We start from the raw sequence: 25,670 nt of genomic DNA on the forward strand, positions 1-25,670 counted from the left end.
TGTCTACCTCTCTGAGGTCTCTCTTGCAGACATCTTTGTAGCACAACTGGGGGTGTCCGGGATGTCTTTTGCCAGAGGCTAGCTCGCCATACAGGATGTCTTTTGGAATCCTTCCATCATTCATCCTGTGGACGTGGCCAAGCCAACGGAGCCAACGCTGCCTGAGGAGGGTGTGCATGGCTGGGATTCCAGCTTGCTTGAGGACAACGGTGTTGGTCACTCTATCCTTCCATGATAGTCCAAGGATGCACCTGAGGCAGCGCAAGTGGAAGATGTTCAGCCTCTTTTCCTGGCGAGCACACAGGGTCCAAGTCTCGCTGCCATAAAGGAGGGTGCTGAGGATGCAGGCTCTGTAGACTTGCAGTTTGGTGTGAGTGTACAGCTTGTTGTTATTCCACACTTTCTTGCTGAGTCTGGACAGAGTTGTGGCCGCTTTCCCAATCCTCCTATTTAGCTCAGTGTCCAACGACAGGGTGTCACTGATGGTGGACCCGAGGTAAACGAACTCGTGGACAACCTCTAACGTATAGAGCACCCAACTGGGGAGCTGGAAATCACAGAGGGGCCGGCCAACCCGTTACCCACACTACACAAGTGTAGTAGTGCTTGTCTGACCTGAAGAGAACCCCAGAGCTGGGGAGGGAACCCAGGCGTCTGGGCTGCCCTCACTAGACCCCCCCCTTCCCAGAGCTGGGGAGGGAACCCGGGCATCCAGGCTGCCCCCACACCCCTCAACCCAGTGCTGGGATTCCAGAGCAGCAGTTCTAGAGTCCCGAGCCAGGTTCCAGTTCTGTGTGGTTGTGGTTCCCAAGGTGCCAGAACAGCCCTCAGGTCAGGGCTGGGCAGCCCCCCTCCCCACGCAGGGGAGCGGCTCGGCATGGGAGAGCCCCCCAGGGGGCACAGCCAGCAGGTGGGTGCTGGGGCAGCCCCCCGGGAGTGGGCGGAGGTACAGTACAGGTTCCAGTCCCAGCGAGCCCATGCGGGGAGGGTGGGGAATGTACCAGCCCTACCCCGGGGCATCTCGACCCCTCGCCCCCGGCTTTCCCAACCCTGTCCCACCCCTGCACTCAGCACCGGAGACGGGAGCGGGTCCTGGACAGCTTTTATTGCCCACATGTTGGCCCAGCCCCTTCCCCTGCCTTTTGGGGCCTCAGGCAGCTCCCAGGCCAGCCCCCATCCTGGCCCCACAGCTCTGGGGTGACAGTCACCTGCCCCCAGTGCCAGCGCTGCCCCCGTTGGCCCCGCCCTGTCCCCCGACGTCAGGTGCTCCGGACATCATGAGAAAGAGCACCACCGGGATGATGTACATCCACTGCGGAGAGAGGGGAGCGGGGGTTAGGGGGGACCCCCCAGTGGTAGCCACACAGGAGCCCTCCCCAGACCCCAGGGGCAGTACCCTGGGGCAAGGCCCCCTGCTCGGATCAGAAAGCACCAGCCCTAGTGAGGGGAAGAGAGTTCAGCTGTCCACTGGCAGGGGGGCACTGTGACCCTCTCTCCACTGCGCATGGATGCCCCCGCACCGACTGGCCTGGCCCAGCCCACGGCAGGCTCCCTGCCCACGGGGGTTGGGTACCGCGGGTGAGGAGGGGGCAGCGGGGGTTTACTTGGCTGCTCAGGGCTGGCGTCCGGGCTCCTGCGGGACTTTCACTGAGCCGGTGGCCAGGAGGAGCACGGCTCCGCCTAGAATTAAATGCCACTGTGGGGGGAGAGCACATGTCAGGGAGCCGAGCAGGGGACCCCACAGCCAGGTGTGAGCAGGGGGCCTGGGGCAGTAGCCCTGGGGAGGAGAAGGTGTGGGGGAACTTCCCAGGGTAACACTGAGGGGCCCTGGTGCAATATGGGAGAAGTTGGGGCTGTACCTATGGCAGAAGTTGTTTCTTGGCACAGCCCAAGGGTGGCAAGTGGGGGGGGCGGTCTCAGTGCAATGCTGGAAGGGTGAGGGGGGGTTGACCGGCATTGCTTGGCATGGGGGGAAGGAGTAGTCTCAGGCAGTGTGATGGGGAGATCTCCCTGCAGTGTTCGGGGTTGGGGGGGCAGTCCCAGGCAGCATGACAGGGATGTCCCCATGCAGTGCCGGGGCCCCAGGCAGGGTGTGGGAAGAAGGCCTCCTGGCACTCAGGGGACAGCGGGGGAGATGTCCCATGGCAGCGCTAAGGGGCCGGCGCAGCAGGTGCAGGGCCCAGCACTCACATATTTTGCAAAGAAGGATTTCTGCTCCTGCGGGTTCTTGGCCCTTTGTGCCTGTTCTAGCTCCAGGCGTTCGATGAACGCTGCAGTCTCAGGTCTGGGGACAGGAGAGGGACACCTGTCAGACAGCCTGCCCCCCACCTGCCGAAGCCTGACCCCCACTCCCTAACTGCCTGCCAGACCAGACCAGGACCCCCCAGCCCACCAGATCCCAATGCAACCCCTCAGAGCTGGCTTCCCAGCCCTCCACTCCCCAGCTCCGGTACAAGCCCCCCCAACACACACTCACACGGCCGCCGGCACCGGCTGCTGCAGCAGCACTGTGGTGTTGAAGGCCTCCAGGTCGACATCCTCCACCTCGGCACCGTGGCAGGAGCCCGGCACGGTGACAATCGAGACGCCGATCACGTTCCCTGCCCCGTCCGTGTGCACCGTCAGCCGGTCCGACAGGTGGGAGTCCGCCAGCGAGCACTGGGGAGGGAGCAGGGGATGAGCGGGGCCCAGAGCTGCCCCTGCCCACACCCAGCGGGCACATGTGGGGGAGGAGCTGGGGAACAGGCCTCCCCCAGCCCCAACTGACAGTGTGGGGAGAGGGCCTGGGAACAGACTGAGGGGCGGTGGGTGGGGCACTGGGGCATGCTGGGAGCTGGGTCCATCTGCAAGGTGGGGTGGGGATCACAGCTGGGGAGGGGATCTCTGCACAGGGCCAGGGGTTGGAAGCGGGGAACACTCACCGCTCGAACAAAGGAGCTGACGTACTCTGCTCCGGTGTCCTCCACAGCCCCGAGGGGCCGGCGTGGGATCCGCACCCGGTACAGCCCATTCAGCGCTGCCACATCCTGGGGGCACAGGCACAGTGAGCGCTTCCCCCACCACCCTACGGGCTGGGCTCCCAGCAACCCTACCCCCAGCAGAACCTCCCCAGCCCCGCCAGGCAGGCCAGGCTGTGCCCCCCGCCACCCCGCTGACCCTGAGTCTGGCGCGCTCCTCCTCGCTCAGCTGCTTCTGGCTCAGCGAGAGGCTGGGCTCGGGCGCCGGGCTCCAGAGCAGGGTCCCCCGCTTCTGGAAGTGGATGCTGTCGTCTAGGGGAAGACGGAGGAAGGAGCATTAGAATAGGATAGGATAGGATAGGGACCGCCCCCCCCACCATCCGCTGTGTCTCTCCCCCCATCTGCTGGGTCTCTCCCCTCCCCCAGCAAAACAGGTCAGGACCCCCAGTTCAACCCTCTCCCTTCCAGCCCTCCCAGTACCCACTCACCAGGCTCAAACGAATGCTCCAGCTGCAGCGTGAGGACACAGGCCTCGGAGTCCCGACCCTCACCGGGCTGAGGGCAAGAGGGGACAAGGATCAGCAAACCCATCCCCCGCCCCCGGCCTGGGAGAACCCAGGAGTCCTGACAGTCTCGGCCCGTGACTCGCCCCCACTATTTATAAAGTCTCATGAATATGCATCTTATGCAAATTAACTACCTTCGCAGGCCTAGCCACGGGGCCCCTTCAGCCTGCGATTGGTTCCCCGCCACCACGTGACGTCCAGCCGGGCTGCGGCGAGCGGCAGAGCGGAGCCTCATGCATATTAATATCGAGGTCGTGAATATTAATGTCAACCGAGCCCCGCCCCCTCGTGAATAATAACTAGCAGATCCGGAATACCAGGCCCGTCCGCGCCCGCCACTAACCCCGCCCCCTCATGAATATTAACGAGCGGCAGCCCCGCAGACTCACCCTGGGCCCCGGCCCCCGGCAGCCCCCGGCCCCGGCCCGGCAGCGCGCGGCCAGCGCCAGCAGCAGCAGCGCCAGCAGGGCCGCCATGGCGCGTCACGGGGGGCGCGGGGCACGCCGGGAAAGCGGCGGACCGGGCTCCGGCCCCGCCCCGCCATGCTCCACCCCCTGCTTCTGCCGGCCCCGCCCCCGGCTCGGAGCTCCCGCGGGGGGAGGGGGGAGGCACCGCCCCTGACTGACCTACCCCGCCCCCCGCAGGCTCTGGGCCGCCGTGACCGGGACCCCCCATGCCCGGGCCGCGCTATGGGCCGCCTGCAGCGCTGCCTGTCGGGCGGCGAGTTCGGGCGGCTGCGGGACTGTCCGCTCTTCGAGAGCGACTTCCTGCAGGTGAGCGGCTCCCCGCCCCCCCCGGCCCGGCCTGGCCCCTCCCCCCTCCCCCCGCCCGGCCTCCCGGCCCCGCCTCCCCCCCGCCCGGCCCCGCCCCCCGTTCCCTCCCCCTCACTCGGCTCCCAGCCCTGCCTCTCCCCCACCCCTGCAGGCTCCGGGTTCCTATCCCCTTGGCCCCGCCCCCGGCTCCGGCCCCCTCAGCTGCCCCCCGCTCCGCAGGTGACCCGCAGTGGGGACGTGGCCAGCAGGGTGACCCTGGGCATCGCGGCCACCAGCCCCCACCTGGAGCTGCCCAACCTCCTGCTGCTGGCCCGGCCGGTCCTGTCGCCCGTGGGGGGGCCCTGCTGCTGCCGCTGCGCCCAGGGGCTGCCCCCGCCGGGGGAGGAGCTCGAGCTGTTTGGGTGAGTCCCCCTCCCCTTGACCCCCACCCCGGGGTCCCCTCCCCCACAGTTCTACTGCAGCTGCCTCCCAGCCCCCCATCTCTCGCACCTACAGCTCCGTCCGATGCACCCTCTTCTCCCAGCCCACCCTTACCCTGCACCGAGTTCCCACCGTTCCCTGGGGCAGAATGAACTTTGTGCTGCGTGTGGTGGGGACGCGCACCACCCAGAGACACCCACTGCCGGTGCGGGGCTCAGCTCACGCACTGGGCAGCCCCGATTCGTTCCTGGGAACCCTGACCTGCAGCCCCATTGCCCCACCCTCCCCAACACCCCCCAGCAGCCCTCAGTGCCTCCATCCCTGACCCCCACCCAGCACCCCCAGGGTCCCCGCTCCCCGGATTTCCCCAGGCTGCTGCCCCTGCACCTCGTGCGGCTCTCCATCCATGACGAACGCCGGCACCGGCTCAAGGTACGCCTGGCCTCCGGACGGACCTTCTACCTGCAGCTCCTGGTGCCGCCCACCCAGCTGGAGCGGGTCTTTGGCCAGTGGGTCCGGCTGCTCTACCGGCTGCGCTACCACCAGCCGGGCACCTGGGACAGCCTCCCTGGGCTGGGGCACAGGGTGAGTTCGGGGGCCAACCCCGTGCACCTTCCCCCCACAACCACTAGTCTGCACTTCGCGGCCAGAGCCAGGGAGTGACCCCAGTGTCCTGGTTCCCAGACCCCCAAGCCCCACTCCCCTCCCAGAGCTGGCAGAAGAACCCAGGCAGCCTGGCCCCCATACCCCCAACTCCCACCCACCTCCCAGAGCTGGGGAGAGAACCCAGACATCCTGGTTCCCAGACACCTGGATCCCAGCCCACTCCTGGAGCCAGGGGGAGAACCCAGTCATCCTGACTCCCAGCCTGCCAACCCCCAGACCTCAGTCCCCTCCCAGAGCTGGGGGGAAAATTCAGACATCCTGGTTCCCAGGCCTCAGACCCCAACCCGCTCCCAGAGCTGGGGGAGAACCCAGGCATCCTGGTCCCACTCCCAGTTTAGGACAGGGGATACCCTGCACGGTGGTCTCAGCTGTCCCTCACTCTTTCTCTGCAGTGATATGCAAACCCTGAGGGAGGAAAACGGGGTGCTGGGCGGGGTCCCCCATGAATGCAGACCCACAGGACGGGGTGGGGGGCGCCTTGCACCCCTCTCCCCAGGCGAGCCCTGAAGATGCAGCCGCAGTCAATAAAAGCTGAGGACCCAGCCAGAGAAAAGGCACCTCCGTTCCAGCTCTCCTGCCCACCAGAGCAGGACCCCCCGGGGCAGCCGCCTGGCTGCAGACTGATGGACAGACGGACAGACAGAGGCTGAGGGGATCATTTATTGACACACGTTTGCTGCCCCGGGGATTCCAAGCTGCGGGGAGGGGGCACAGCTGGGCCCCCAGGAGCCTTGCAGGGAAGCAGGGGGGATGCTCCTCCCCCGCCAGTCGGGTCTGGGGGGGCCGGGGCCAGCTTGCACTGGCTCATGCGCATGGGTCCTCACCAGCAGGAGACCTGGGGGGGGGCAGAAAGAAGAGATCAGTGGGGGGCCCAAGAGTGCCCCCCTGCCCCAGCACTGCCCCTCCCCCCCGAAGCCAGACACGCCCACTTACCATGCCTAGGTCGGAGCTGGGCAGTCGGGTCACTGGGGCACTGAGGGAGAGAGATAGGGTCAGATGGGGACAGTGCACCCCCCGGGGACAGGCGCAGGGGCTGCCTGTGGACCCCCAGACAGAGGTGTGTGCCCTGTACCTGGGGCCTCCAGCCCGGCACCCCACAGCACTTGCTGCCAACTTGTCATGTCCCCCTGTCACTAGGCAACCGCTGCCCCGCCCTTGCTCCCTCCCACACCTATCCAGGCCCTCCCACACCCAGCCTGCCCCACCCCCACCCCTGGCCTCTCCCACACCCACCCTGCACCGCCCCTGTCCCTGCCCCGGCCCCTCCCACACCCAGACTACCCTGCCCCTGGCTCCTGGCCCCCCCCACACCCAGCCTGCCCGGCCCTGGCCCCTCACCCCCCCACACCCAGCCTGCCCCGCCCCTGCCCCCACCCCCACCCCCACACCTCCGCCAACCCATCCTGCCCTGCCTCTGGCCCTTCCCACACCCTGCCTGCCCCGCCCCCACCCTGGCCCCTCCCACACCCAGCCTGCCCTGCCCCCGGCCCCTCACCCCCCCACACCCAACCTGCCCCGCCCCTGCCCCCACCCCAGCCCCTCCCCAACCCATCCTGCCCCGCCCCCACCCCTGGCTCCTGGCCCCTCCCACACCCAGCCTGTGCTGCCACCCCGGCACCTCGGACGTCCAGCTTGCACTCGGTGCGGGCCTCGCCCAGCTCGTTGACGGCCAGGCAGGTGTAGATGGCGGCGTCGAAGGGGCTGGGCTTGCGGATGTTCAGGGTCAGCACCCCCTGGCTGTTCTTCATCAGGAACTTGGGGTCCTCCCGGATCTCCACCTGGTTCTTCAGCCACGTCACCTTAGGCTGGGGCGGGTCACGTGGGGGGGGCGGGTCACCAGCCACCCGGACAGCCCCCCTCCTGTCCCCCAGCCGCCCCGTCTCCCTGCCGTGCACCCAGCTCTCCCTCACCCACATACTGGCCCCCATCACCCCTCTGTCCCCACCCCCGCACATGCAGCCCTCCCCAGCACCCCTTTTCCCACCCCCTGCACCCCTCTGTCCCCCACCTCCCACACCCAGCCCTGCTCCTGTCCCCACAGCCCTGCATCCCTCCTAGGGATGGGGGTGGGTCCCTTGCCTTGGGGTGTCCCCGCACTGCGCAGTTGAGGGCAGTGCTGTACCCAGCCACCACGGTCCGGTTGATGAGGGGTGTCAGGACTTTGGGGGCCATGCGGAAGTCATGCTCCTGGTAATCCAGCGGCTTAAAGGTGATCCCTGGGAGAAAGCAGACTGAGGGTCAGGGGTAGCAGCCCCTCCCCCCCATTGCCCCTGCTGTCTCACGTCCCTGGCCCCCCACCCCCCTCCAGCCACTCGGCCCTATTGCCCCTGCCAGGGCGAGCGAGAGAACCCCGGCGTCCGGGTGCACCTGTCTTCTGGATGAGGGCGGTGTTCTTGGAGACGCTGGGCGAGTCGCTGAGCCCGCAGACGTTCTGGCTGTACACCCGGAAGTAGTACTCGTTGCCCATGATGAGGTCGGACACTGTGCAGCGCGTCAGCCGGTTGTGCTCATACACCGTGAACCACTCCTGAGGGGGAAGCAGAGAGATGATGGGGAGCCAGGGAGAGTGTCACCAGCTGGACAGACTGACACGGGGTGGACTGTCCCTTGTTACGTTGTACGTGCTGCGTTACCGCCGGCTGGGACTCCCTTGCATAGAATCATTGGCCTGGAAGGGACTCGGGAGGCCATGAGATCCCGGCACCGCCTGACCATCCCCGACCGGGGTGTGACAAACCCCCTCTTCCGACTCTCCAACGACAGAGCACCCACCACCGCCCCGAGCAATTTACTCCAGAGCTTAACCGCCCAGACAGGACAGTTCCCGAACGTCCAACCTGCCCCTCTCTTGCTGCAGGTTACGCCCAGTGCTCCTTGTCCTACCCGCAGGTCAGGAGAACATTGTTTTCTCTCTCCGGCTTGTAACCCCCGTCTGGGTACCTGGCAGCTACGATGGCCCCTCTTTGTCCTCTCTTGGCCAGACTGAACCAAGTCACCTCTGTCAGTTGTCCCCATAGGGCGTCTAGTCTAGACTGTTAGTAGGTTTTTCTTCTTGGGACCTTCTGCAGTTTCTCCACACCCTTCCTGAAGCGCGTGCCCAGGCCTGGCTACACTGAGGCCTAAGGAGCTCCAGGCAGAACAGGAGAACATCTCGTGCCTTGCTCACCACGCTCCTGTTAATGCAGCCCAGGATCGCATTTGCTTTTCTTGCAACAGCGCCACACTGCTGGCTCATATTTAGCTTGTGGCCTACTCTGACCCCCCGATCCCTGTCCGCAGCGCTCCTTCCTAGGCAGTGCTTCCCGTTCAGTGGGTGACGCTGATTGCTCCTTCGAGGACTTTGCATTGGTCCTTGTTCACCTGCATCCTGTTTCCCTCAGCCCAGTTCTCCGCTTTGTCCAGGTCGTGTTGAATTCTCACCCTGTCCCCCAAAGCAGCTGCCGCCCCTCCCAACTCAGGATCATCTGCAATCTTGGTAAACGTCCTCTCTGCACCATTATCTATATCAGTGATGAAGACATTGAACAGAACCGGACCCAAAACAGACCCCTGCGGAGCCCCACTTGTCCTGCCCTTCAGCACGACTGTGCCCCCTTGATAACTACTCTCCAAGAACAGGGCTCCAGCCACTTACACACCCGCCTCATAGGCTGGATTTCCCTGGCTTATCGATAAGGCGACGTGAGACCACACCGAACGTTATGCTAAAGTCCAGGTATTCCACACCTACCACTTGCCCCTTATCCACAAGACGTCGTACCCTATCAAAGAAAGCTCTGGGGTTGGCCTGGTGTGGTTTGTGCTGAACAAATCCCACCTGACTGTTCCCTATCACCTTATTGTCTTCCAGATGTTTGCAGATGGCTTCCTTAATTATTTGCTCCGCTACCTTTCATGGTGGAGAAATTAAGCTCACTGGGCTGTACTTGCTGGGTGTCCTTATGTGCTTTCTGATAGCTGGGTGCTTTATTTGACCTTTTCCAGTCGTCCGGAATCCCTCCCAACTCTCCTCACTTTTCAAAGATAACAAGAGCTGATGGCTCGGACGTCTCCTCGACCGGGTCCTTGAGTAGTCGAGGTGGCGTTTCATTGAGTTCTCTCATTCAGCCAACTTTGCTACTTGCTCATTCCCTATTTTAACTTCTGGACCACCCCCCATTGCCACCGGTAGCCACCAAGCCAGTGTCCAGTCGCCACCAAGCTGCTTGGTGAAAACTGAGACAAAGTCCTCCAGCACCTCTGCCGGTTCCAGGCTTTTGGTTCTCATTTCCCCACTCCTCACAGAGCGACGTCCTCGGTCGCCCTCTGGCTGCTAATGCCTCTGTCGAACGTCTTCCCCTTCCCCTTGACGTCCCGAGCTCGGCTGAGCTCGGCTGGGGCCTTCTTGCCTCTCCGCCCTTGTCCTGTCATTTATATTCCTGCTGTGCGGTTTGATCCAGTTCCCCTGGATGGAGGGCTCCTGCTTGATTTTTAGATCAGTGGAGAGCAAGATTCCCTTCCCATCCATGGGCAGAATAAAGTTTATGCTCCCCAAGGCCTGTCCAGATGTGAACCACTCCTAGCAACACAGGCGGCCGGCTAGGGGCACTCTGCTAATCCACTGAACAGCCCCTGAATCTCTCCCGGACGGCTGCCCAGGAACACTGGTCGGTCCCTTGCTGTATGTCGTCTTCCCTCCCACAGGAAGAGTTTGCTCCGGGCCTGTGATAACGGCTCTTGGAAAAACCTGTCCTCAGCTGTTGTCCTCTTCGACCTGCTTCCAAAGGCCCCGACCTGCCGGCTGCCTGAGTTTGCCAAAGTTTGCCTGTGGATTGCACCGGTGCAGCTGGGAACTGCGGGCCTGGTTTCTGGGTGGCGGGCGCCCAGCATAACCAGAGCCCCGGGACGCGGGTGTGGGCAGGGGACAGGGGAGGGAGATTCTGGTAGCACCCTGCTGATTTGCAGAACACCCCCAGCAAAGTTCCTCGTGTCCCCTGGTGGTGCGCATGCGCACGGCACAAGGTGTTCCACACACAGGTGGAGAAGATGGGGACGGTGGTCGGCGTGGGGCTGGCGGGGGGACTCGGGCACAGCCTCGGGGGCGGGAGGTGGAAGGTCCCTGGTTTCTGAGCTGCCTGGGCTCTGGTCTGGGTGGCCCATAAACCCCTCCTGTGGTGGACTGGCTGTGAGAGTAGCTGAGGGAAAGTGGGGGGCAGTTGGGGGTTGCCGCTCACCATGGTTTTCTTGTCAGCCTTCTGGATGGCGTAGCCTGTGATCTCTGAGTTGCCATCATCCTTGGGGGGCTCCCACTCCAGCAACACATTGAACCCCCAAACCTCCTTCACCACCACCGACACCGGGGGGCCTGGCTTTTCTGGAGGGTAACACGGGGGGTCAGCTCTACTCCCGGGGGCGGCAGTTCCTGTTTCTAGGGTGCCCCTCCCCCACTGCCCCCCCAGCTGGGTGCAGCCTGACCCCTACTCTGCCTTGGGGGCCCCTCCCCATTAAATGCCACTTCAGAGGCTTCTGTGGGGGGGAGCAGAGCTGGTCTGAGCCATCCGGGACCTGACATAAAGGGCAGGGAAGCTGTGAGCCCCCAGGGGCACTTGGGGGCCCTGCTCTGTGGGGCGGGGACTGCAGTGCCCAGGCCCTGAGCCGAGCAGACACAAGCGGCAGGTGTTTTCCCACGGGCGGGGGGGCAAAGCAGGGGGATTAGGGTCATTAAGTGTACCTGCCAATGCCAGTGGGGGATGGAGCCCAGCCCCCATCCACCCCTAGGTCACCCTCAGCCCCTCCCATTGGGCCCCTCCCTGCCCCTCCCTGCTTGGCACGGCCCCAGCCCTGCTAACAACCCCCATCCACCGCAGACCCCCAGCTGTGCCTGTCCCACCCCTGCGCTGCAGCCTGCCCTTGCCATGGGCCCCTGCGCCCCCCACAGCTGCACTGCCTGCCCCCCAGTGCCAGTTCCCTGCATCCACCATGCCCCCACCCTCTGCCCTACTAGTGCCTGCACCCCCACCCCATCCCCACAGCCCCACACCCTGCCCCCCAGTGCCAGCCCCCTGCACCTCCCACAGCCCCACCTCCTGACCTATCAGTGCCAGCCCCGTGCACCCCAGCCCCACACCTGCCCCCCCGAGCCAGCCCCCTGTGCCCCCCATACCCCCACAGCCCTCCCACCTGCCCCCCCGCGTTGGCCCCCTGCCCTCCCCGCCCTCACCCACGACGCGGATGCGGACATTGGCCTTGTCCTCCATGTTCTCGATCTGCACCGTGAGCTCGTACTGGCCCGAGTGGTGCCGGGCAGCCGAGCGGATGAAGAGGATGGTGTCGAAGTCCGAGGTGCGGACGTTGATCTCCTTGGGGTCCAGGGGCTGCCCATCCTTAGTCCACGTCACCTTGGGCCGCGGCTTCCCCTGGGGGGCGGGGGGGTCAGCGGCCCTGTGAGTGGGTCTCTGGCCCGGCCCCTGCGGAGCAACTCCCCACCCTGGGCCATGTGCCCAGCCCCCGCCAAGCACCCTCCCACCAGTCCATACGCCCGGCCTCTACACTGCACCCCCGCGCCAGTCTGTACACCCGGCCTCTGCGCTGCACCCCCGCGCCAGTCTGTATGTCCCCCCAGCGGTCTCTGCCCCGGTCTGCACACTGGGCCATAAGCCCAGCCCCCACTGAGTGTCCCAGCCCCCGGCCCCGGTCCATATACCCGCCCCACCCCCAGCAATCCGCACACCAGTCCATACGCCCAGCCCCCACTGAGTGCCCTGGCCCGGTCCATACACCCGCCCCCACCTCTAGCAATCCGCATACTGGGCCATACGCCCAGCCCCCACTGAGTGGCCCCAGCCCTGGTCCGGTCCATACACCCGCCCCCACCTCCAGCAATCCGCACACTGGGCCATACGCCCAGCCCACACCGAGTGGCCCCAGCCCTGGTCCATACAGCCATCTAAATGGACACAAGAGCCCTTGGCAAGGGGGCGGCAGGTGACTGCCCCCCCGCAGCCTGTGCCCCACTCACCTGGAATGGGATGACCAGGTTGACTTGCTCCCCCACCTTCTTGATGTAGGTCTGGCGCAGGTGGCGAGGCAGGCGGATCTTGGGCTGCTCTGCAGGGGCAGAGAGGGTTGAGAGGGGGCTGGGGGACCCAGGATTGAAGGTGACCCAGCGGGGAAGGGTACACGGCGGGGGAGGGGAACTGGGGGTAAGGGGGTGTAGGGAACAGGGGATGTGGGGGGGAAGGGGCAGGGGGAGGTGAGACACAGGTGGGAAGAGGCAGGGGGATGGGGGGATCTGGGGGGAGGGGATGCAGGGGACTTGGGGGACAGGACCTGGGCGGGAAGGAGGCAAGGGGTGGGGGGACCTGGGGGGGAAGGGGGTCGGGGGGAGGGGAGACACAGGTGGGAAGGGGCGGGGGGACCTGGGGGGGAAGAGGGCAGGGGGAGGGGAGACGCAGGTGGGAGGGGGCGGGGGCTGGGAGGGCCTGGGGGGAGGGGATGCGGGGGACAGGGGACGTGGGGGGAGGGGCCCACTCACCCATGATCTCGCGGATGGTGACGGGCTGCGCCAGGGTGGCAGGGGTGCTCTTGCCGGCGATGTTGACACCGATGACGCGGAAGAGGATGCGCTGGCCCGTGGGGAGCCCCTTGACGGTGAACCCGCAGCGCTCCACCAGCTCCGTGTTGGCTGGGACCCACTCGTCCGCTGGGGGGTCAGAGCTGGGCTGGGGGCTGGGGCAAGCTCCCTTCCTTCCCCTCCCCCTCTTGGCACCCCCGGGGGCACCCCCAGAGCAGGGCACCTGCCCCCGCCCGCCCGGCCCTCCCCCTGGTTTACGTGAATGGGCAATTGCCCCGTGTTTGGTGGGGCGCCGGTTCCCTGGTTCTCTGCGCACCTGTCCAGTCCCGGGCCCCCCCAGAGGCAGCCCCCCAGCCGGGCACCCTGCTTGGTCCCTGGCGCCCCCTGCTGGTGGGCTGCGGAGCCCCTGGAGCCTCACAGGGGGGCAGCCGCCCCCATCGCTGGGGCTCCTGGACATGGAGCAGCCCCCCCATCCCTGGAGGCCGGCGTCCTGTGTTTACTGTAGGGCAGTGGGGTCACCCTACCTACCCCAGAGCCCCGGCTGGGCCCCAGCCTGCCCCCCAGGGGTGCACCTCCGGCCCCTCCCCCAAAGGGCCCCCATCACTCGTGGCCCCTGGGTCACCCACGTCCCCCCACAGCCCCATGGGCTGCCCACATACCCCACAGCCCCTCAGTCACACACGCACCCCACAGCCCCCAGGTCACCCACGCCCCCTCCATGTACCCCACAGCCCCCCCCGGTCACCCACATCCCCCCACAGCCACACGGGCCCCCCACATACCCCACAACCCCCAGTCATCCACATTCCCCCACAGGCCCCCCAGGTCACCCATGCCTCCCCACATACCCCACAGCCTCCTGGTCACCCATGTCCCCCCACAGCCCCACAGAACCCCCACATACCCCACAGCCCCCCAGGTCACCCACGCCCCCTCCACATACCCCACAGCCCCCCCGGTCACCCACATCCCCCCATGGGCCGCCCACATACCCCACAGCCCCCCAGGTCACCCACAACCCCCCAGTCACTCACAGCCCTCCAGGCAGTACTCCACGAGGTAGCCATCGATGCCACCGGCCCCCAGGCGGTCGGGCGGGCGCCACTTGAGGGTGGCCGTGGTGTCAGTCACGTCCTCCAGCGTGAGGTGGGTCGGCTCGCTGGTAGGGGCTGGGGCAGGCAGAGCTCGGTCAGGCCCACACCTGGCTGCCCCTCACCCCAGAGCCCTGCCCCCCTCCTGCCCCACAGCCCTGCCCCCCCCACCGCCCGCTCACCGATGGGCATGAAGGGTTTGGTGTTCTGGCTGGGCTGGGAGACGCCGATGGCATTGACGGCAAAGACCCGCATCTCGTAGAGCACCCCCTCGATCATCCGCGTCGACTCATAGGTCAGGTCCATGAGCACCTCGAAGTTCAGCTTCATCCACCGTATGCTGCCCTTCTTCTTCCGCTCCAGCAGGTACCCTGCGTGGGCGGGGCTCAGGTGGGGACCCCAGCACCCCCGGCACTCGGCCCAGCACCCCCGGCACCCCTCCGCTCCAGCAGGTACCCTGCGTGGGCGGGGCTCAGGTGGGGACCCCAGCACCCCCGGCACTCGGCCTGGCACCCCTCCGCTCCACCAGGTACCCTGCGTGGGCAGGGCTCAGGTGGGGACCCCAGCACTTGGCCCGGAACCCCCGGCACCCCTCTGTTTCACCAGGTACCCTGCACGGGCAGGGCTCAGGCAGGGACATTGGCATCCCTTGGCACCCTGCCTTGCCCCCCTCCCCTCCATCAGGTATCCTGGGCACCTGGGGAGGTGAGTGTGCCCCCCCAGTACCCCTCAGACACTCCACCCTAATCCCCTTCTCCCTCCCCCTCAGGTGAACACAATGGGACTCTTCTTTGTGTGCTTCTGGACCGCTGGGTGTGTGCCTCAGTTTCCCCAGTGTGTGGCACGAGTCTCTGGGTGATAGGACCGGGGTGAGCGCTGCAGCGCCCCCTAGGGGGCAGGGTGATAACCCACTGGGTGGCCTGGGCCAGGGACCACCAGAGCCGGGCAGGGGGCCCCTGGGACACTGGCTGGGCAGGGGAGGGGCCAGTCTCCTGGCTTGGGGCTTGGGGCTGGGTCGCCCCGGCTGGGTTTGCTGCCAGTCCCTGCGCTCTGTGTGCCCAAGGGGGGTACGCCTTGTGGGGGACCCCTCCCCATGTTTCTCTTCCTCGCCCCAGCAGGCTGGGCGCCAGGGCGGGGCTGAGGCCACTCACCAGTGATGGGCTGCCCTCCGTCATACTTGGGGGGCTCCCACACCAGGATGGCCCAGTCCTCCCCCACGGAGGTGATGTGGACGGCTTCCGGGGGGTCGGGCACGTCTGCAAGAGACAGGGCGCTGAGCCCAGAGGGGCCGCACCGCAACCCCCAGCCCTGCCCCCGGCCTGGCCCCAGCCCCCCTCTGCCCCCCTCAGCCCCACATCTCACCCCAATAACCCCACTCAGCCCACATGCCCGTGCTTCAGCCCAGCCTACCCACTGCCCCAGTCCCCAAGGCCCCCGCCCGCCCTTACCAACCACCTTGATGTGCAGGGCGGCAAAGTCCTGCCCCACGGGGTTGGTGACGGTGATGGTGTAGCGCCCCTCGTCCCCCCGCTCCGCGCTGTCGATCACGAAGCTGCTCTCCTCCTTGTGCTCCTCAATGCGGGCCCGGCCCTCCTTCTCCATGAAGAGCTGCAGGGCCGGGGGTCAGCGCCAGGGCTGCACCCCTCCAGTGCCCCTCCTCCTGGGCCCCGCCCCCGAGCCCCCAGCCCTCCAGGGCCCCTCCTCCTGGGCCCCGCCCCCGAGCCCCCAGCCCTCCAGGGCCCCTCATCCTGGGCCCCGCCCCCGAACCCCCAACCCTCCAGGGCCTCTCATCCTGGGCCCCCAACCCTCCTGGGGCCCCCACCCCTGAGCCCCGAACTCTCTGGGGCCCCTGCCCCCAAGCCCCCAACCCTCCTGGGCCCCTCATCCTGGGCCCCTGCCCCCGAGCCCCCAACCCTCCTGGGCCGCCGCCCCCCCGAGCCTCCATACCCCTCCCAGGCCCCAGCACCCCAGGGCCCCTCCACCCCTCCAGGGGCCCACAGACCCACTGGCCCCACTTGCAGGGGAGCCACTGCTGCCCTAGGCCTCTCTGGGACCCCACCTCTGGGGCAACTCTGCCCCCCAGAGCCCACCCCAAGGGCTCCCCTCCCCCCTCCAGGTCCCCACCCCCGGGTGGTCCAGCCCCGGCCCCAGCCCCACCTGGTCGTCCTTGGTCCAGGCCACGGTGGGTGCCGGCTCCCCGGTGATGGGCACGTCCAGCCGCAGCTTGTTCCCAGCCACCACGATGATGGTGTTCTCCCCCATCTTCCCCGAGCAGTCCAGGTGGATCTTGGGGGGCTCTGCGGGGAGGAGCTGGGGTGTCCCTGCCAGCCAGGCAGGCCAGGTGTCCCCAGCCCCCCGACTGGGCCAGCCACGGGCCACCCACTGCCCACTCATTCCCCTGCCCCACGCAATCCGGGAAAGGCCAGATGGGCCCCACCCTGCTCCCCAGGGACACGACCCCTCTGAGGACACCCCACAGCCCCTGTGCCCCAGCCCTGCCCCCCCAGCCCTGCACCCCCTGCACACACACACTGTCCAGGCCTGCAGCACACTGAGAGGCTCACCTTGCTTAGGGACATACTCCACCTTGATCTCTGCAGGGAGAAAGATGAAAAAAGCTGTTAGGGCCCCAGACCCAGGTAAAGCAACCCCAGTGCTGTGAGCTTCCCCCAGCAGTGCCCCAGTGCTGCGAGCTTCCCCCAGGAGTGCCCCAATGCTGCGAGCTTCCCCCAGCAGTGCCCCAGCCAGGGACCCTGGTGCTGCGAGCTTTCCCCAGCAGTGCCCTGTCCTACACTCACCCAGGAAGTTGAGCTTAGCTGAGAGCGAGATGGCGTAGCCATCGGGAATGAAGGTGTAATCGGCCTCGTCCTCTGGTCTCACGTCCTCAATCACCAGCTTGTGGAACCTGAGGGGGAGCAGTCAGAACTGGGGGGGCTGCGAGCTTCCCTGCGGCAGTGCCCCACTTCCCGACCCCAGCGCTGCGAGCTTCCCCTCAGCAGTGCCCCGCTTCCCGACCCAGCGCTGCGAGCTTCCCCTCAGCAGTGCCCCACTTCCCGATCCAGCGCTGCGAGCTTCCCCTCAGCAGTGCCCCGCTTCCTGACCCCAGCGCTGCGAGCTTCCCCACGGCAGTGCCCCGCTTCCCGACCCAGCGCTGCGAGCTTCCCCTCAGCAGTGCCCCACTTCCCGACCCCAGCGCTGCGAGCTTCCCCACGGCAGTGCCCCGCTTCCCGATCCAGCGCTGCGAGCTTCCCCTCAGCAGTGCCCCGCTTCCCGACCCAGCGCTGCGAGCTTCCCCTCAGCAGTGCCCCACTTCCCGATCCAGCGCTGCGAGCTTCCCCTCAGCAGTGCCCCGCTTCCCGACCCAGCGCTGCGAGCTTCCCCTCAGCAGTGCCCCACTTCCCGACCCCAGCGCTGCGAGCTTCCCCTCAGCAGTGCCCCGCTTCCCGATCCAGCGCTGCGAGCTTCCCCTCAGCAGTGCCCCACTTCCCGATCCAGCGCTGCGAGCTTCCCCTCAGCAGTGCCCCACTTCCCGACCCAGCGCTGCGAGCTTCCCCACGGCAGTGCCCCGCTTCCCAACCCAGCGCTGCGAGCTTCCCTACAGCAGTGCCCCGCTTCCCGACCCAGCGCTGCGAGCTTCCCCACGGCAGTGCCCCGCTTCCCGACCCCAGCGCTGCGAGCTTCCCCACGGCAGTGCCCCGCTTCCCGACCCCAGCGCTGTGAGCTTCCCCTCAGCAGTGCCCCACTTCCCGACCCAGCGCTGCGAGCTTCCCCTCAGCAGTGCCCCGCTTCCCAACCCAGCGCTGCGAGCTTCCCCTCAGCAGTGCCCCACTTCCCGACCCCAGCGCTGCGAGCTTCCCCTCGGCAGTGCCCCGCTTCCCGACCCAGCGCTGCGAGCTTCCCCTCAGCAGTGCCCCGCTTCCTGACCCCAGCGCTGCGAGCTTCCCCTCAGCAGTGCCCCACTTCCCGACCCCAGCGCTGCGAGCTTCCCCTCAGCAGTGCCCCGCTTCCCGACCCAGCGCTGCGAGCTTCCCCTCAGCAGTGCCCCACTTCCCGATCCAGCGCTGCGAGCTTCCCCTCAGCAGTGCCCCGCTTCCTGACCCCAGCGCTGCGAGCTTCCCCTCAGCAGTGCCCCGCTTCCCGACCCAGCGCTGCGAGCTTCCCCTCAGCAGTGCCCCACTTCCCGATCCAGCGCTGCAAGCTTCCCCACGACAGTGCCCCGCTTCCCGACCCAGTGCTGCGAGCTTCCCCTCAGCAGTGCCCCACTTCCCGATGTGCCCCACTTCCCGATCCAGCGCTGCAAGCTTCCCTGCGACAGTGCCCCGCTTCCCGACCCAGTGCTGCGAGTTTCCCCACAGCAGTGCCCCGCTTCCTGACCCAGCGCTGCGAGCTTCCCCTCAGCAGTGCCCCGCTTCCCAACCCAGCGCTGCGAGCTTCCCCTCAGAAGTGCCCCACTTCCCGACCCCAGCGCTGCGAGCTTCCCCTCAGCAGTGCCCCCCTTCCCAACCCAGCGCTGCGAGCTTCCCCGCGACAGTGCCCCGCTTCCCGACCCAGCACTGTGAGCTTCCCCACGGCAGTGCCCCGCTTCCCGACCCAGCGCTGCGAGCTTCCCCTCAGCAGTGCCCCACTTCCCGATCCAGCGCTGCAAGCTTCCCCACGACAGTGCCCCGCTTCCCGACCCAGCGCTGCGAGCTTCCCCTCAGAAGTGCCCCACTTCCCGACCCCAGCGCTGCGAGCTTCCCCTCAGCAGTGCCCCACTTCCCGACCCAGCGCTGCGAGCTTCCCCTCAGCAGTGCCCCACTTCCCGACCCCAGCGCTGCGAGCTTCCCCTCAGCAGTGCCCCACTTCCCAACCCAGCGCTGCAAGCTTCCCCGCGACAGTGCCCCACTTCCCAACCCAGCGCTGCAAGCTTCCCCACGGCAGTGCCCCGCTTCCCGACCCAGCGCTGCGAGCTTCCCCTCAGCAGTGCCCCACTTCCCAATCCAGCGCTGCAAGCTTCCCCGCGACAGTGCCCCGCTTCCCGACCCAGTGCTGCGAGCTTCCCCTCAGCAGTGCCCCACTTCCCGACCCCAGCGCTGCGAGCTTCCCCTCAGCAGTGCCCCACTTCCCAATCCAGCGCTGCGAGCTTCCCCTCAGCAGTGCCCCACTTCCCAATCCAGCGCTGCAAGCTTCCCCGTGACAGTGCCCCGCTTCCCGACCCAGTGCTGCGAGCTTCCCCTCAGCAGTGCCCCACTTCCCGACCCCAGCGCTGCGAGCTTCCCCTCAGCAGTGCCCCACTTCCCGACCCAGCGCTGCGAGCTTCCCCTCAGCAGTGCCCCACTTCCCGACCCAGCGCTGCGAGCTTCCCCGCGGCAGTGCCCACCTGCCCTTGTGGGTGATGTGGATGCGCTTGCTGGGTCGGATCTCAACCCCGTTCTTGTACCACTTGCCCGTCACCTTCTCGTCTGACACCTCGCACTTGAACTCGGCCTGCTCGGTGGCCTTGACGGTGAGGTCCGCGATGTCCTGGAGCACTTCCAGCTGTTTGTCTGGGGAGGGTCAGGGTTAGGGGCCTGTCCCATCACACACACCCCCCACAGCCCCCTCCCCGCCCCCGGCCAGTACCTTCCACCACCAGCTCGCCCTCGGACTGGCCCCCGTTGGTCATGACCTTGTACATGCCGGTGTCCTCCTTGGTGGCCTCATTGATGATGAGGAAATGCTTCTTCCCATCCTTCTTGAAGCGGTACTTGAAAGCCGTCTCACGGGTCAGCTCCACCCCATCCTTCATCCTGGTGGGCCGACAGACGGACGGACAGCAGAGCCGGAGGGACCGACGGGCGGGCGTGGGGACAGAGAGGCAGACAGACTGATGGACGGGTGAGGTGGGGACTGACGGACAGACAGACGGGAGTGGGGGTGGGGATGGACGGGTGGGGGGAACGGGCGGATGGGCAGATGGAAGGGTGGGGGTGAGGACAGAGGGAAGGGCGGGGGGAGGATGGACGGATGGGTGGGGGTGGGGACGGGTGGACAGACAGACGGGGGTGGGGGTGGGGATGGACAGGTGGGGGGAACGGGCAGACGGGCAGATGGATGGGTGGGGGTGGGGCTGGGTGGACAGACAGACGGGGTTGGGTGGGGCCGGGTGGCGCCATTACCACATGACTTGGGCTCCCTCCTCCGACACCTCCACCTCCAGCTCCACCCGGTCGCCCACCACCACCTGCTGGTCGTCCAGGCCCTTCACGATCAGCACCGGCGGCTCTGCGGGGGAGGGGTGTGGTCAGGTGGGGTGGAGCCAGGGCGCCTCCCCCTCCCCCCACCCCGGCCCCCCCCACTCACCCTTGACGAAGAGCTCAGTGAAGCACTTCTCGTCGGCCACCTGGCACTCGTAGGCGGCATCGTCCGCCAGCGTGCACTTGTTGATGGTCAGCAGCCGCTTCTTGCCCACGTTCTCGAAGATGTACCTGGGGGGGTCACCCGGAGCCGCGGCTCAGTGCCCCCCTGGCACCCGGCACCCCCCGGCACACCCCACCAGAACCCACCCACCCACCGCCCAGCGCCCCTCACCCGGCACCCCCCCCAGCACCCGGCACCCCCGGCACACCCCACCAGAGCCCCCCACCCACCGCCTGGCACCCCCCACTCAGAAGCCAGCACTCCCTACCTGGCACCCCCCACCCAGCACCCTCGCACCTGGCACTCACCACTCAGCACCCCCCACCCGGCACCCCCCATGCTGTGCCCCCCCCGGCACCCAGCATCCCCCACCCAGCACCCCCTGACCCGGCACTCAGAGCGCCCAGCACCCCCTGGCCCTGTGTCCTGACCCGGCCCTCAGCGCTCCCTGGCCCTGCACCCCCTGCCCTGACATGCAGCACCCCCAGCTCAGCACCCACTAGCCCCCAGCCCTGTGCCCCGACCCAGCTCCCACCGCGGGGCCCAGCTCCCTCACTTGGCACTGGGTTTGATCTCCTGCCCGTTCTTGAACCATTTGATGGGCAGGTCGGGGTTGCTGATCTCCACCACCAGCTTGATCTTGTTGCCCTTGTCTACCTGGTAGGCGGGGTCCAGCTTCATTGTGAAGGCTGGGGGGCAGAGGGGCGCACGGGGGTCAGGGAACTCAGGGGTCAGAGGGGCACATGGGGGTCGGGGCTGGGGGTCAGGGAACTCGGGGGTCAGAGGGGCACATGGGGGTCGGGGCTGGGGGTCAGAGGGGCGCACGGGGGTCAGGGAACTCGGGGGTCAGAGGGGCACGTGGGGGTCGGGGCTGGGGGTCAGAGGGGCGCACGGGGGTCAGGGAACTCGGGGGTCAGAGGGGCACATGGGGGTCGGGGCTGGGGGCAGAGGGGCACATGGGGGTCGGGGCTGGGGGCAGAGGGACACGGGGTCAGGGGGTTGGGGGGTCAGAGGGGCGAGTGGGGGTCGGGGCTGGGGGCAGAGGGGCGCACAGGGGTCAGGGGGTGACCGCAGCGGTGTGGGGACTCGTGGGGGCTGGTCCCACGGAGCCCTCGGGCTGGTGTTCTCTGCGGGGGGGGCAGGGGGCCCTCGGACGGGGCTGGGGAGAGCGGCACATCCCGGGACTGGGGTGTGGGGGGAGGTGGGACCTGGAGGCCCTCGGACGGGGCTGGGGGCGGGGCTGGGATCACCCTACGACAGAAGGGGCATGGAGGAAAAGACGCCTCTGCCCCCCGGCGCCCCTCCCCCCAGGCAGCCCCCCAGCCCCGCAGACCTTCGCTCTTCTTGACCTCCACCTTGACCTTCTTGAGGCGCTTGAGCATGCCGCGCAGGTCCGTGATGCCGTACTGGAAGGCGATGCGCTCGTACTCGCTCTTCTTGGTCACCCCCTTGAGCAGCTCCCAGATCTCGGGGGGGAAGGCGTCCTCGTCGTCGTCCTTCTTCTTCTTCTTCTTCTCCTCCACCTGCCCCTCCCTGCCGGGCGCCAGCGCCGGCCTCAGTCTCCCCCGCCCCAGAGAGGGGGCGCCCCTCGGCCAGGGCCAGCGCCCACCCCCACCAGCTCTGCCCCCTGCCTGAGCCCTGAAAAGCCAAACAGCGACAGCCACGGGCCAGGCCCAGCTGGGCAGTCCATGAACCCTCTGTCACCCGCAGCGCGGCGCGGCACAGAACGGCGCAGCACGGCACGGCACGGCGCGGCGCGGCACAGCATAGCACAGCACGGCACAGAACAGCGCAGCACGGCACAGCACAGCATAGCACGGCACGGCACAGAACAGTGCAGCGTGGCACGGCACAGCACAGAACGGCGCAGCACAGCATAGCACAGCACGGCACAGAACGGCGCAGCACGGCATGGCACAGAACGGTGCAGCGTGGCACGGCACAGCACAGAACGGCACAGAATCGCGCAGCATGGCATGGCACGGCGCGGTGCGGCACGGCACAGAACGGTGCAGCATGGCACGGCACAGAACGGCGTGGCACAGCACAGCACAGCATAGCACGGCACGGCACAGAACGGTGCAGCGTGGCACGGCACGGAACAGCGCAGCACGGCACAGCACAGAACGGTGTGGCATGGTGCGGCACGGCGCGGCACAGCACAGCACAGAACAGCGCGGCACAGAACGGCACGGCACAGAACGGCGCGGCATGGCACAGCACAGCACGGAACAGCGCGGCACGGCACAGCACAGAACGGCGCAGCACGGCACGGCATGTCACAGAATGGCGCAGCACAGCACGACGCTCCCCTTGGCACTGGCAAAGACTCGGCCCTCTCGCCCCAGAGACGGACAGACAGACGGGCAGACCCAACGCCCCAGGGACAGACAGAGGGGGAGACCCCACACCCCAGAGATGGATAGACGGGCAGACCCAGAGCCCCAGGGACGGACAGATGGATGGACGGACACATGTCCCCCCACCCCCAGGGTGCACCCACCTCTTCTTTAGCAACCCGCTGAAGTCCAGCTCCCCGGCCACTTTGTCCTTCCCCTCGCCCCTGCAGAGAGAGCAGAGCGTCTCGCCAGCCCTGCCTGGACTGGTGGTGCCATGGGGCAGGCTGGGAGCACTGACAAGGAGAGGCTGGGGGCACTGGTGGGAGCACTCTAGGGCACAGACAAGGAGTTATAGGGCTGTGACAGGGGTGCTGATGGGGGGCACTATGAGGCACTGACATAGGAGTTATGGGGCACCAGCAGAGGAGCTATGGGGCACTGGCGGGGGCACTCTAGGGTACTGACACAGGAGTTATAGGGCCCTGAGGGGGGTGCTGATGGGAGGCACTATGGGGCACTGCTGGGGGAGCTATGGGGCACTGGCCGGGAGCTATGGGGCACTGCTGGGGGAGCTATGGGACACTGCTGGGGGAGCTATGGGGCACTGGCCGGGAGCTATGGGGCACTGCTGGGGGAGCTATGGGGCACTGCTGGGGGAGCTATGGGATGCTGTGGGGGCACCAGCACTCACGTCCTTTTGAAGGCCTGGAGCACATTTCCACTGTCCTCCGTCCGTGGGGCTGGAAAGAGGGACAGGGACAGCGTGACGCCCTCCTCCAGCTCCCCCAGTCCCTGCCCCCCAGATGCCCGCCCCATAGATCATCCCTGGCTGGGCCCCCAGAGCGGCTGGGGTGGCACCGCCCCCCCCCGCTCACCCTCCACGTCGATGTTGAAGGTGCAGCTGTCTCTCTTCTCCTTGCCCGTCACCTCGCAGCGATAGTCGCCCCGGTCCCCGATCACCACCTTGCCGATGCGCAGCTCAAAGGTGTACACCTGGGGGGGGAAGTGGGGGGCAAAGGAGAGCTTGCCCCTCCCCCTCCCCCAGAGCCAGCGGGGGACCTCCAGCTGCCATTGAAACCCCAACACCCTGCCCCACCCCTTCTCTGAGGCCACGCCTCCGCCCCGCCCCTTCCCTGAGGTCTCGCCCCTCCCCTTCCCTGAGGTATCGCCCCACCCCTTCTCTGAGGCCACGCCTCCGCCCCGCCCCTTCTCTAAGGTCTCGCCCCGCCCCTTCCCTGAGGTCCCACCTCTGCCCCGCCCCTTCCCTGAGGCCAGACCTCTGCCCTGCCCCTTACAGACACCAGACTAGCCAGACTGGGTCAGCCCAATGGTCCGTCCATCCAGCCCGGTGTCCCGGCTGCCGACAGTGGCGTGGGAATGAACCGAACAGGGACGGTCTCTCCTGCCGGCCGTCTCCGGCCTCGGACCCCCAGAGACCCGGGCACCGTTCCCGGGCGTCGCCGGACCGAACCACTGGGAACGCAGCCAGCCCCGGTCTAACCCAGCACGGCCTCCCCAGCCAGCAGCGCCCCCGGCCGTGGCGTGGAGCCCAGCGGCCGTTCAGCACGTTTCACCCTGGTGCCCACGAGGCGGTGCCTGCCCAGGGCCTATGGGGCCAACTTGTCACGGGGCCGGAAACCATTTCTATGCCCCGGGTGGCTACTGGCTCCCAACTCTTGTGCTGGGGGGCGGTGGTGCCGCTTGTGTGTCTGTGTCGTGTGTGGGTGTAAAGTTGCAGCTTTCTAGCCCTGCAGCTGGCTGAGAAGCGTTTCGGTGCTGGGGGTCACAAGGGCAGGTGGGGCTCCGGCCCAGCCAGGACAATAGGCTGAGCAAAGGCCCAGCCAGCCAACAGCCCTGTCATGATGGTGGGGTTTTCCTGCTGGGCCTGCAACAGATGGAAACTCAGCACAGACCCCCACGTGGGCAGCTGGGGGCCAAGGCCTGTGGAGAAGAAAGAGATTTTCCCTCCGCGTATGAAAAGCTGTAAGCCGGGCCCTGGGCTTTGTTCCTCAGGAGTTAAGCCTGGCTGGACCGGGGGCCCAACCCTCAGCGGGAGGCGGTGGACTTAGCAGTGTCCAGCTTGTGTCTCTGCTCTGGTGGTCTCCAAGGGTCAATGTCCCAGCACACGGACCCCAGCGGGCCAGGTCTACAAGGCTCCAATGAGTGATCTAGATCACCCGAAAGGCCCTTGCAGAGCCTCTCAAGAGTCAGCAGAGCCCATCGCTGGCTGCATCGGGCGTTAGGAGCACGATTTGCCAGTTCCCCTCGCTGGGGAGGTTATCTCAGGTTAGACAGATGTCTGTCGGCGATGGTCGAGACAGTACTTGGCCCTGCCATTGGGGCAGGGGGCTGGACTCGCTGGCCTCTCGAGGACCCTCCCAGTCTTAGCCTCCTGTGAGGCTATGAACCTATAACCCTCTTCTTTCTTTGGTATGAATAAACCCTCAGCTATTACATCCAAGGGTCTGGCTTTTGCGAGGTGGTGGGGTAAGATCCAAGCATATATTGACCCGGGGCTGGGCCCTTTGGGTGTGGACGGGTCTGCGCAGCGTTGGGTGAAACAGGTTTACGAGCCTCTCGCCCAAAGCTGGGGGTGGCTGGGCTGGGCTGGGCTGGGCTGGGCTGCCGAGACGTCTGGGGCTTTGCTTGTGTGGTGTCTGGCTGGCCGGGGGGGCTGGTGGAGGTGCTTTGGGTTTGCCTCGGTGAGACGGAAATCCCAGCCTGCGGCTGTAAGTGGCTCCGGTTTTAGGCAAAGTTACCCTGGGCTGATTTCTCCAGCCGTGCCCTGAACCCTGTCCAATCACACTAGGAAACAGCTTGTCCCTGTCCGGTGACCCCCACCCTCCCCCTCAGGCTCCTCTTCACCAAGCTGAAGAGCCCCCGTCTCTTTCCTCCTGGCACAGGGCCCCGGCCCCAACCCCCCGCCAG

The 25,670-nt window shown here is 66.9% G+C and overlaps 3 protein-coding genes across 4 annotated transcripts in view; 1 reads left to right on the forward strand and 2 right to left on the reverse strand.

The window, feature by feature from the left end:
* Window positions 1-1,085: 1,085 nt before the first annotated feature.
* On the reverse strand, window positions 1,086-4,045 carry EMC10 (ER membrane protein complex subunit 10). Of its 2 annotated transcripts, XM_075016138.1 has the most exons (8): window positions 3,913-4,045; window positions 3,446-3,512; window positions 3,157-3,269; window positions 2,922-3,026; window positions 2,477-2,658; window positions 2,191-2,284; window positions 1,605-1,696; window positions 1,086-1,312 (listed from the first exon to the last, which is right to left on the reverse strand). In XM_075016138.1, exons 1-7 carry the CDS (start codon window positions 3,997-3,999, stop codon window positions 1,613-1,615), a joined length of 732 nt encoding a protein of 243 aa, XP_074872239.1. In that variant the 5' UTR covers window positions 4,000-4,045; the 3' UTR covers window positions 1,086-1,312; window positions 1,605-1,612. The 2 variants fall into 2 exon arrangements, with proteins under 2 accessions (XP_074872239.1, XP_074872238.1); XM_075016137.1 differs by lacking the exon at window positions 1,605-1,696.
* Window positions 4,046-4,181: 136 nt separating this feature from the next.
* Window positions 4,182-5,886, forward strand: GARIN5A (golgi associated RAB2 interactor 5A). Its single transcript, XM_075016143.1, has 4 exons — window positions 4,182-4,296; window positions 4,516-4,697; window positions 5,088-5,301; window positions 5,775-5,886. Exons 1-4 carry the CDS (start codon window positions 4,213-4,215, stop codon window positions 5,775-5,777), a joined length of 483 nt encoding a protein of 160 aa, XP_074872244.1. The 5' UTR covers window positions 4,182-4,212; the 3' UTR covers window positions 5,778-5,886.
* A 138-nt stretch (window positions 5,887-6,024) lies between these two features.
* MYBPC2 (myosin binding protein C2) overlaps window positions 6,025-25,670 on the reverse strand; it is a 28,278-nt gene continuing 8,632 nt past the window's right edge. The window contains exons 6-30 of the mRNA XM_075016095.1: window positions 23,618-23,735; window positions 23,434-23,482; window positions 22,907-22,966; window positions 21,737-21,936; window positions 20,960-21,092; window positions 20,347-20,471; window positions 20,163-20,268; window positions 19,627-19,793; window positions 19,385-19,550; window positions 16,824-16,930; window positions 16,590-16,619; window positions 16,183-16,322; window positions 15,474-15,633; window positions 15,177-15,281; window positions 14,208-14,396; window positions 13,969-14,103; window positions 12,896-13,063; window positions 12,380-12,468; window positions 11,582-11,777; window positions 10,596-10,735; window positions 7,750-7,909; window positions 7,462-7,598; window positions 7,001-7,187; window positions 6,316-6,355; window positions 6,025-6,217 (exon numbers count right to left, since the gene is read on the reverse strand). Coding sequence (XP_074872196.1) covers window positions 6,345-6,355; window positions 7,001-7,187; window positions 7,462-7,598; window positions 7,750-7,909; window positions 10,596-10,735; window positions 11,582-11,777; window positions 12,380-12,468; window positions 12,896-13,063; window positions 13,969-14,103; window positions 14,208-14,396; window positions 15,177-15,281; window positions 15,474-15,633; window positions 16,183-16,322; window positions 16,590-16,619; window positions 16,824-16,930; window positions 19,385-19,550; window positions 19,627-19,793; window positions 20,163-20,268; window positions 20,347-20,471; window positions 20,960-21,092; window positions 21,737-21,936; window positions 22,907-22,966; window positions 23,434-23,482; window positions 23,618-23,735 — 3,078 coding nt within the window. The 3' untranslated portion in view covers window positions 6,025-6,217; window positions 6,316-6,344. The remainder of the gene's footprint in view (window positions 6,218-6,315; window positions 6,356-7,000; window positions 7,188-7,461; window positions 7,599-7,749; window positions 7,910-10,595; window positions 10,736-11,581; window positions 11,778-12,379; window positions 12,469-12,895; window positions 13,064-13,968; window positions 14,104-14,207; window positions 14,397-15,176; window positions 15,282-15,473; window positions 15,634-16,182; window positions 16,323-16,589; window positions 16,620-16,823; window positions 16,931-19,384; window positions 19,551-19,626; window positions 19,794-20,162; window positions 20,269-20,346; window positions 20,472-20,959; window positions 21,093-21,736; window positions 21,937-22,906; window positions 22,967-23,433; window positions 23,483-23,617; window positions 23,736-25,670) is intronic.

This window comes from Carettochelys insculpta, chromosome 22 (genome assembly GCF_033958435.1).
Source record: "Carettochelys insculpta isolate YL-2023 chromosome 22, ASM3395843v1, whole genome shotgun sequence".
Classification (NCBI taxonomy): Eukaryota; Metazoa; Chordata; order Testudines; family Carettochelyidae; genus Carettochelys; species Carettochelys insculpta.

What these genes read in the sequence shown, in the direction of transcription:
- GARIN5A (XM_075016143.1), top strand. Translation starts at nt 4,213, where the DNA reads ATGGGCCGCCTGCAGCGCTGCCTGTCGGGCGGCGAGTTCGGGCGGCTG. An exon ending in TCGAGAGCGACTTCCTGCAG is followed by an intron (nt 4,297 to 4,515) that starts GTGAGCGGCTCC and finishes CCCGCTCCGCAG; the next exon opens with GTGACCCGCAGTGGGGACGT. An exon ending in GAGGAGCTCGAGCTGTTTGG is followed by an intron (nt 4,698 to 5,087) that starts GTGAGTCCCCCT and finishes GGATTTCCCCAG; the next exon opens with GCTGCTGCCCCTGCACCTCG.
- EMC10 (XM_075016137.1), bottom strand. Translation starts at nt 3,999, where the DNA reads ATGGCGGCCCTGCTGGCGCTGCTGCTGCTGGCGCTGGCCGCGCGCTGC. An exon ending in GCCGGGGGCCGGGGCCCAGG is followed by an intron (nt 3,513 to 3,912) that starts GTGAGTCTGCGG and finishes TCTTGCCCTCAG; the next exon opens with CCCGGTGAGGGTCGGGACTC. An exon ending in GGAGCATTCGTTTGAGCCTG is followed by an intron (nt 3,270 to 3,445) that starts GTGAGTGGGTAC and finishes GTCTTCCCCTAG; the next exon opens with ACGACAGCATCCACTTCCAG.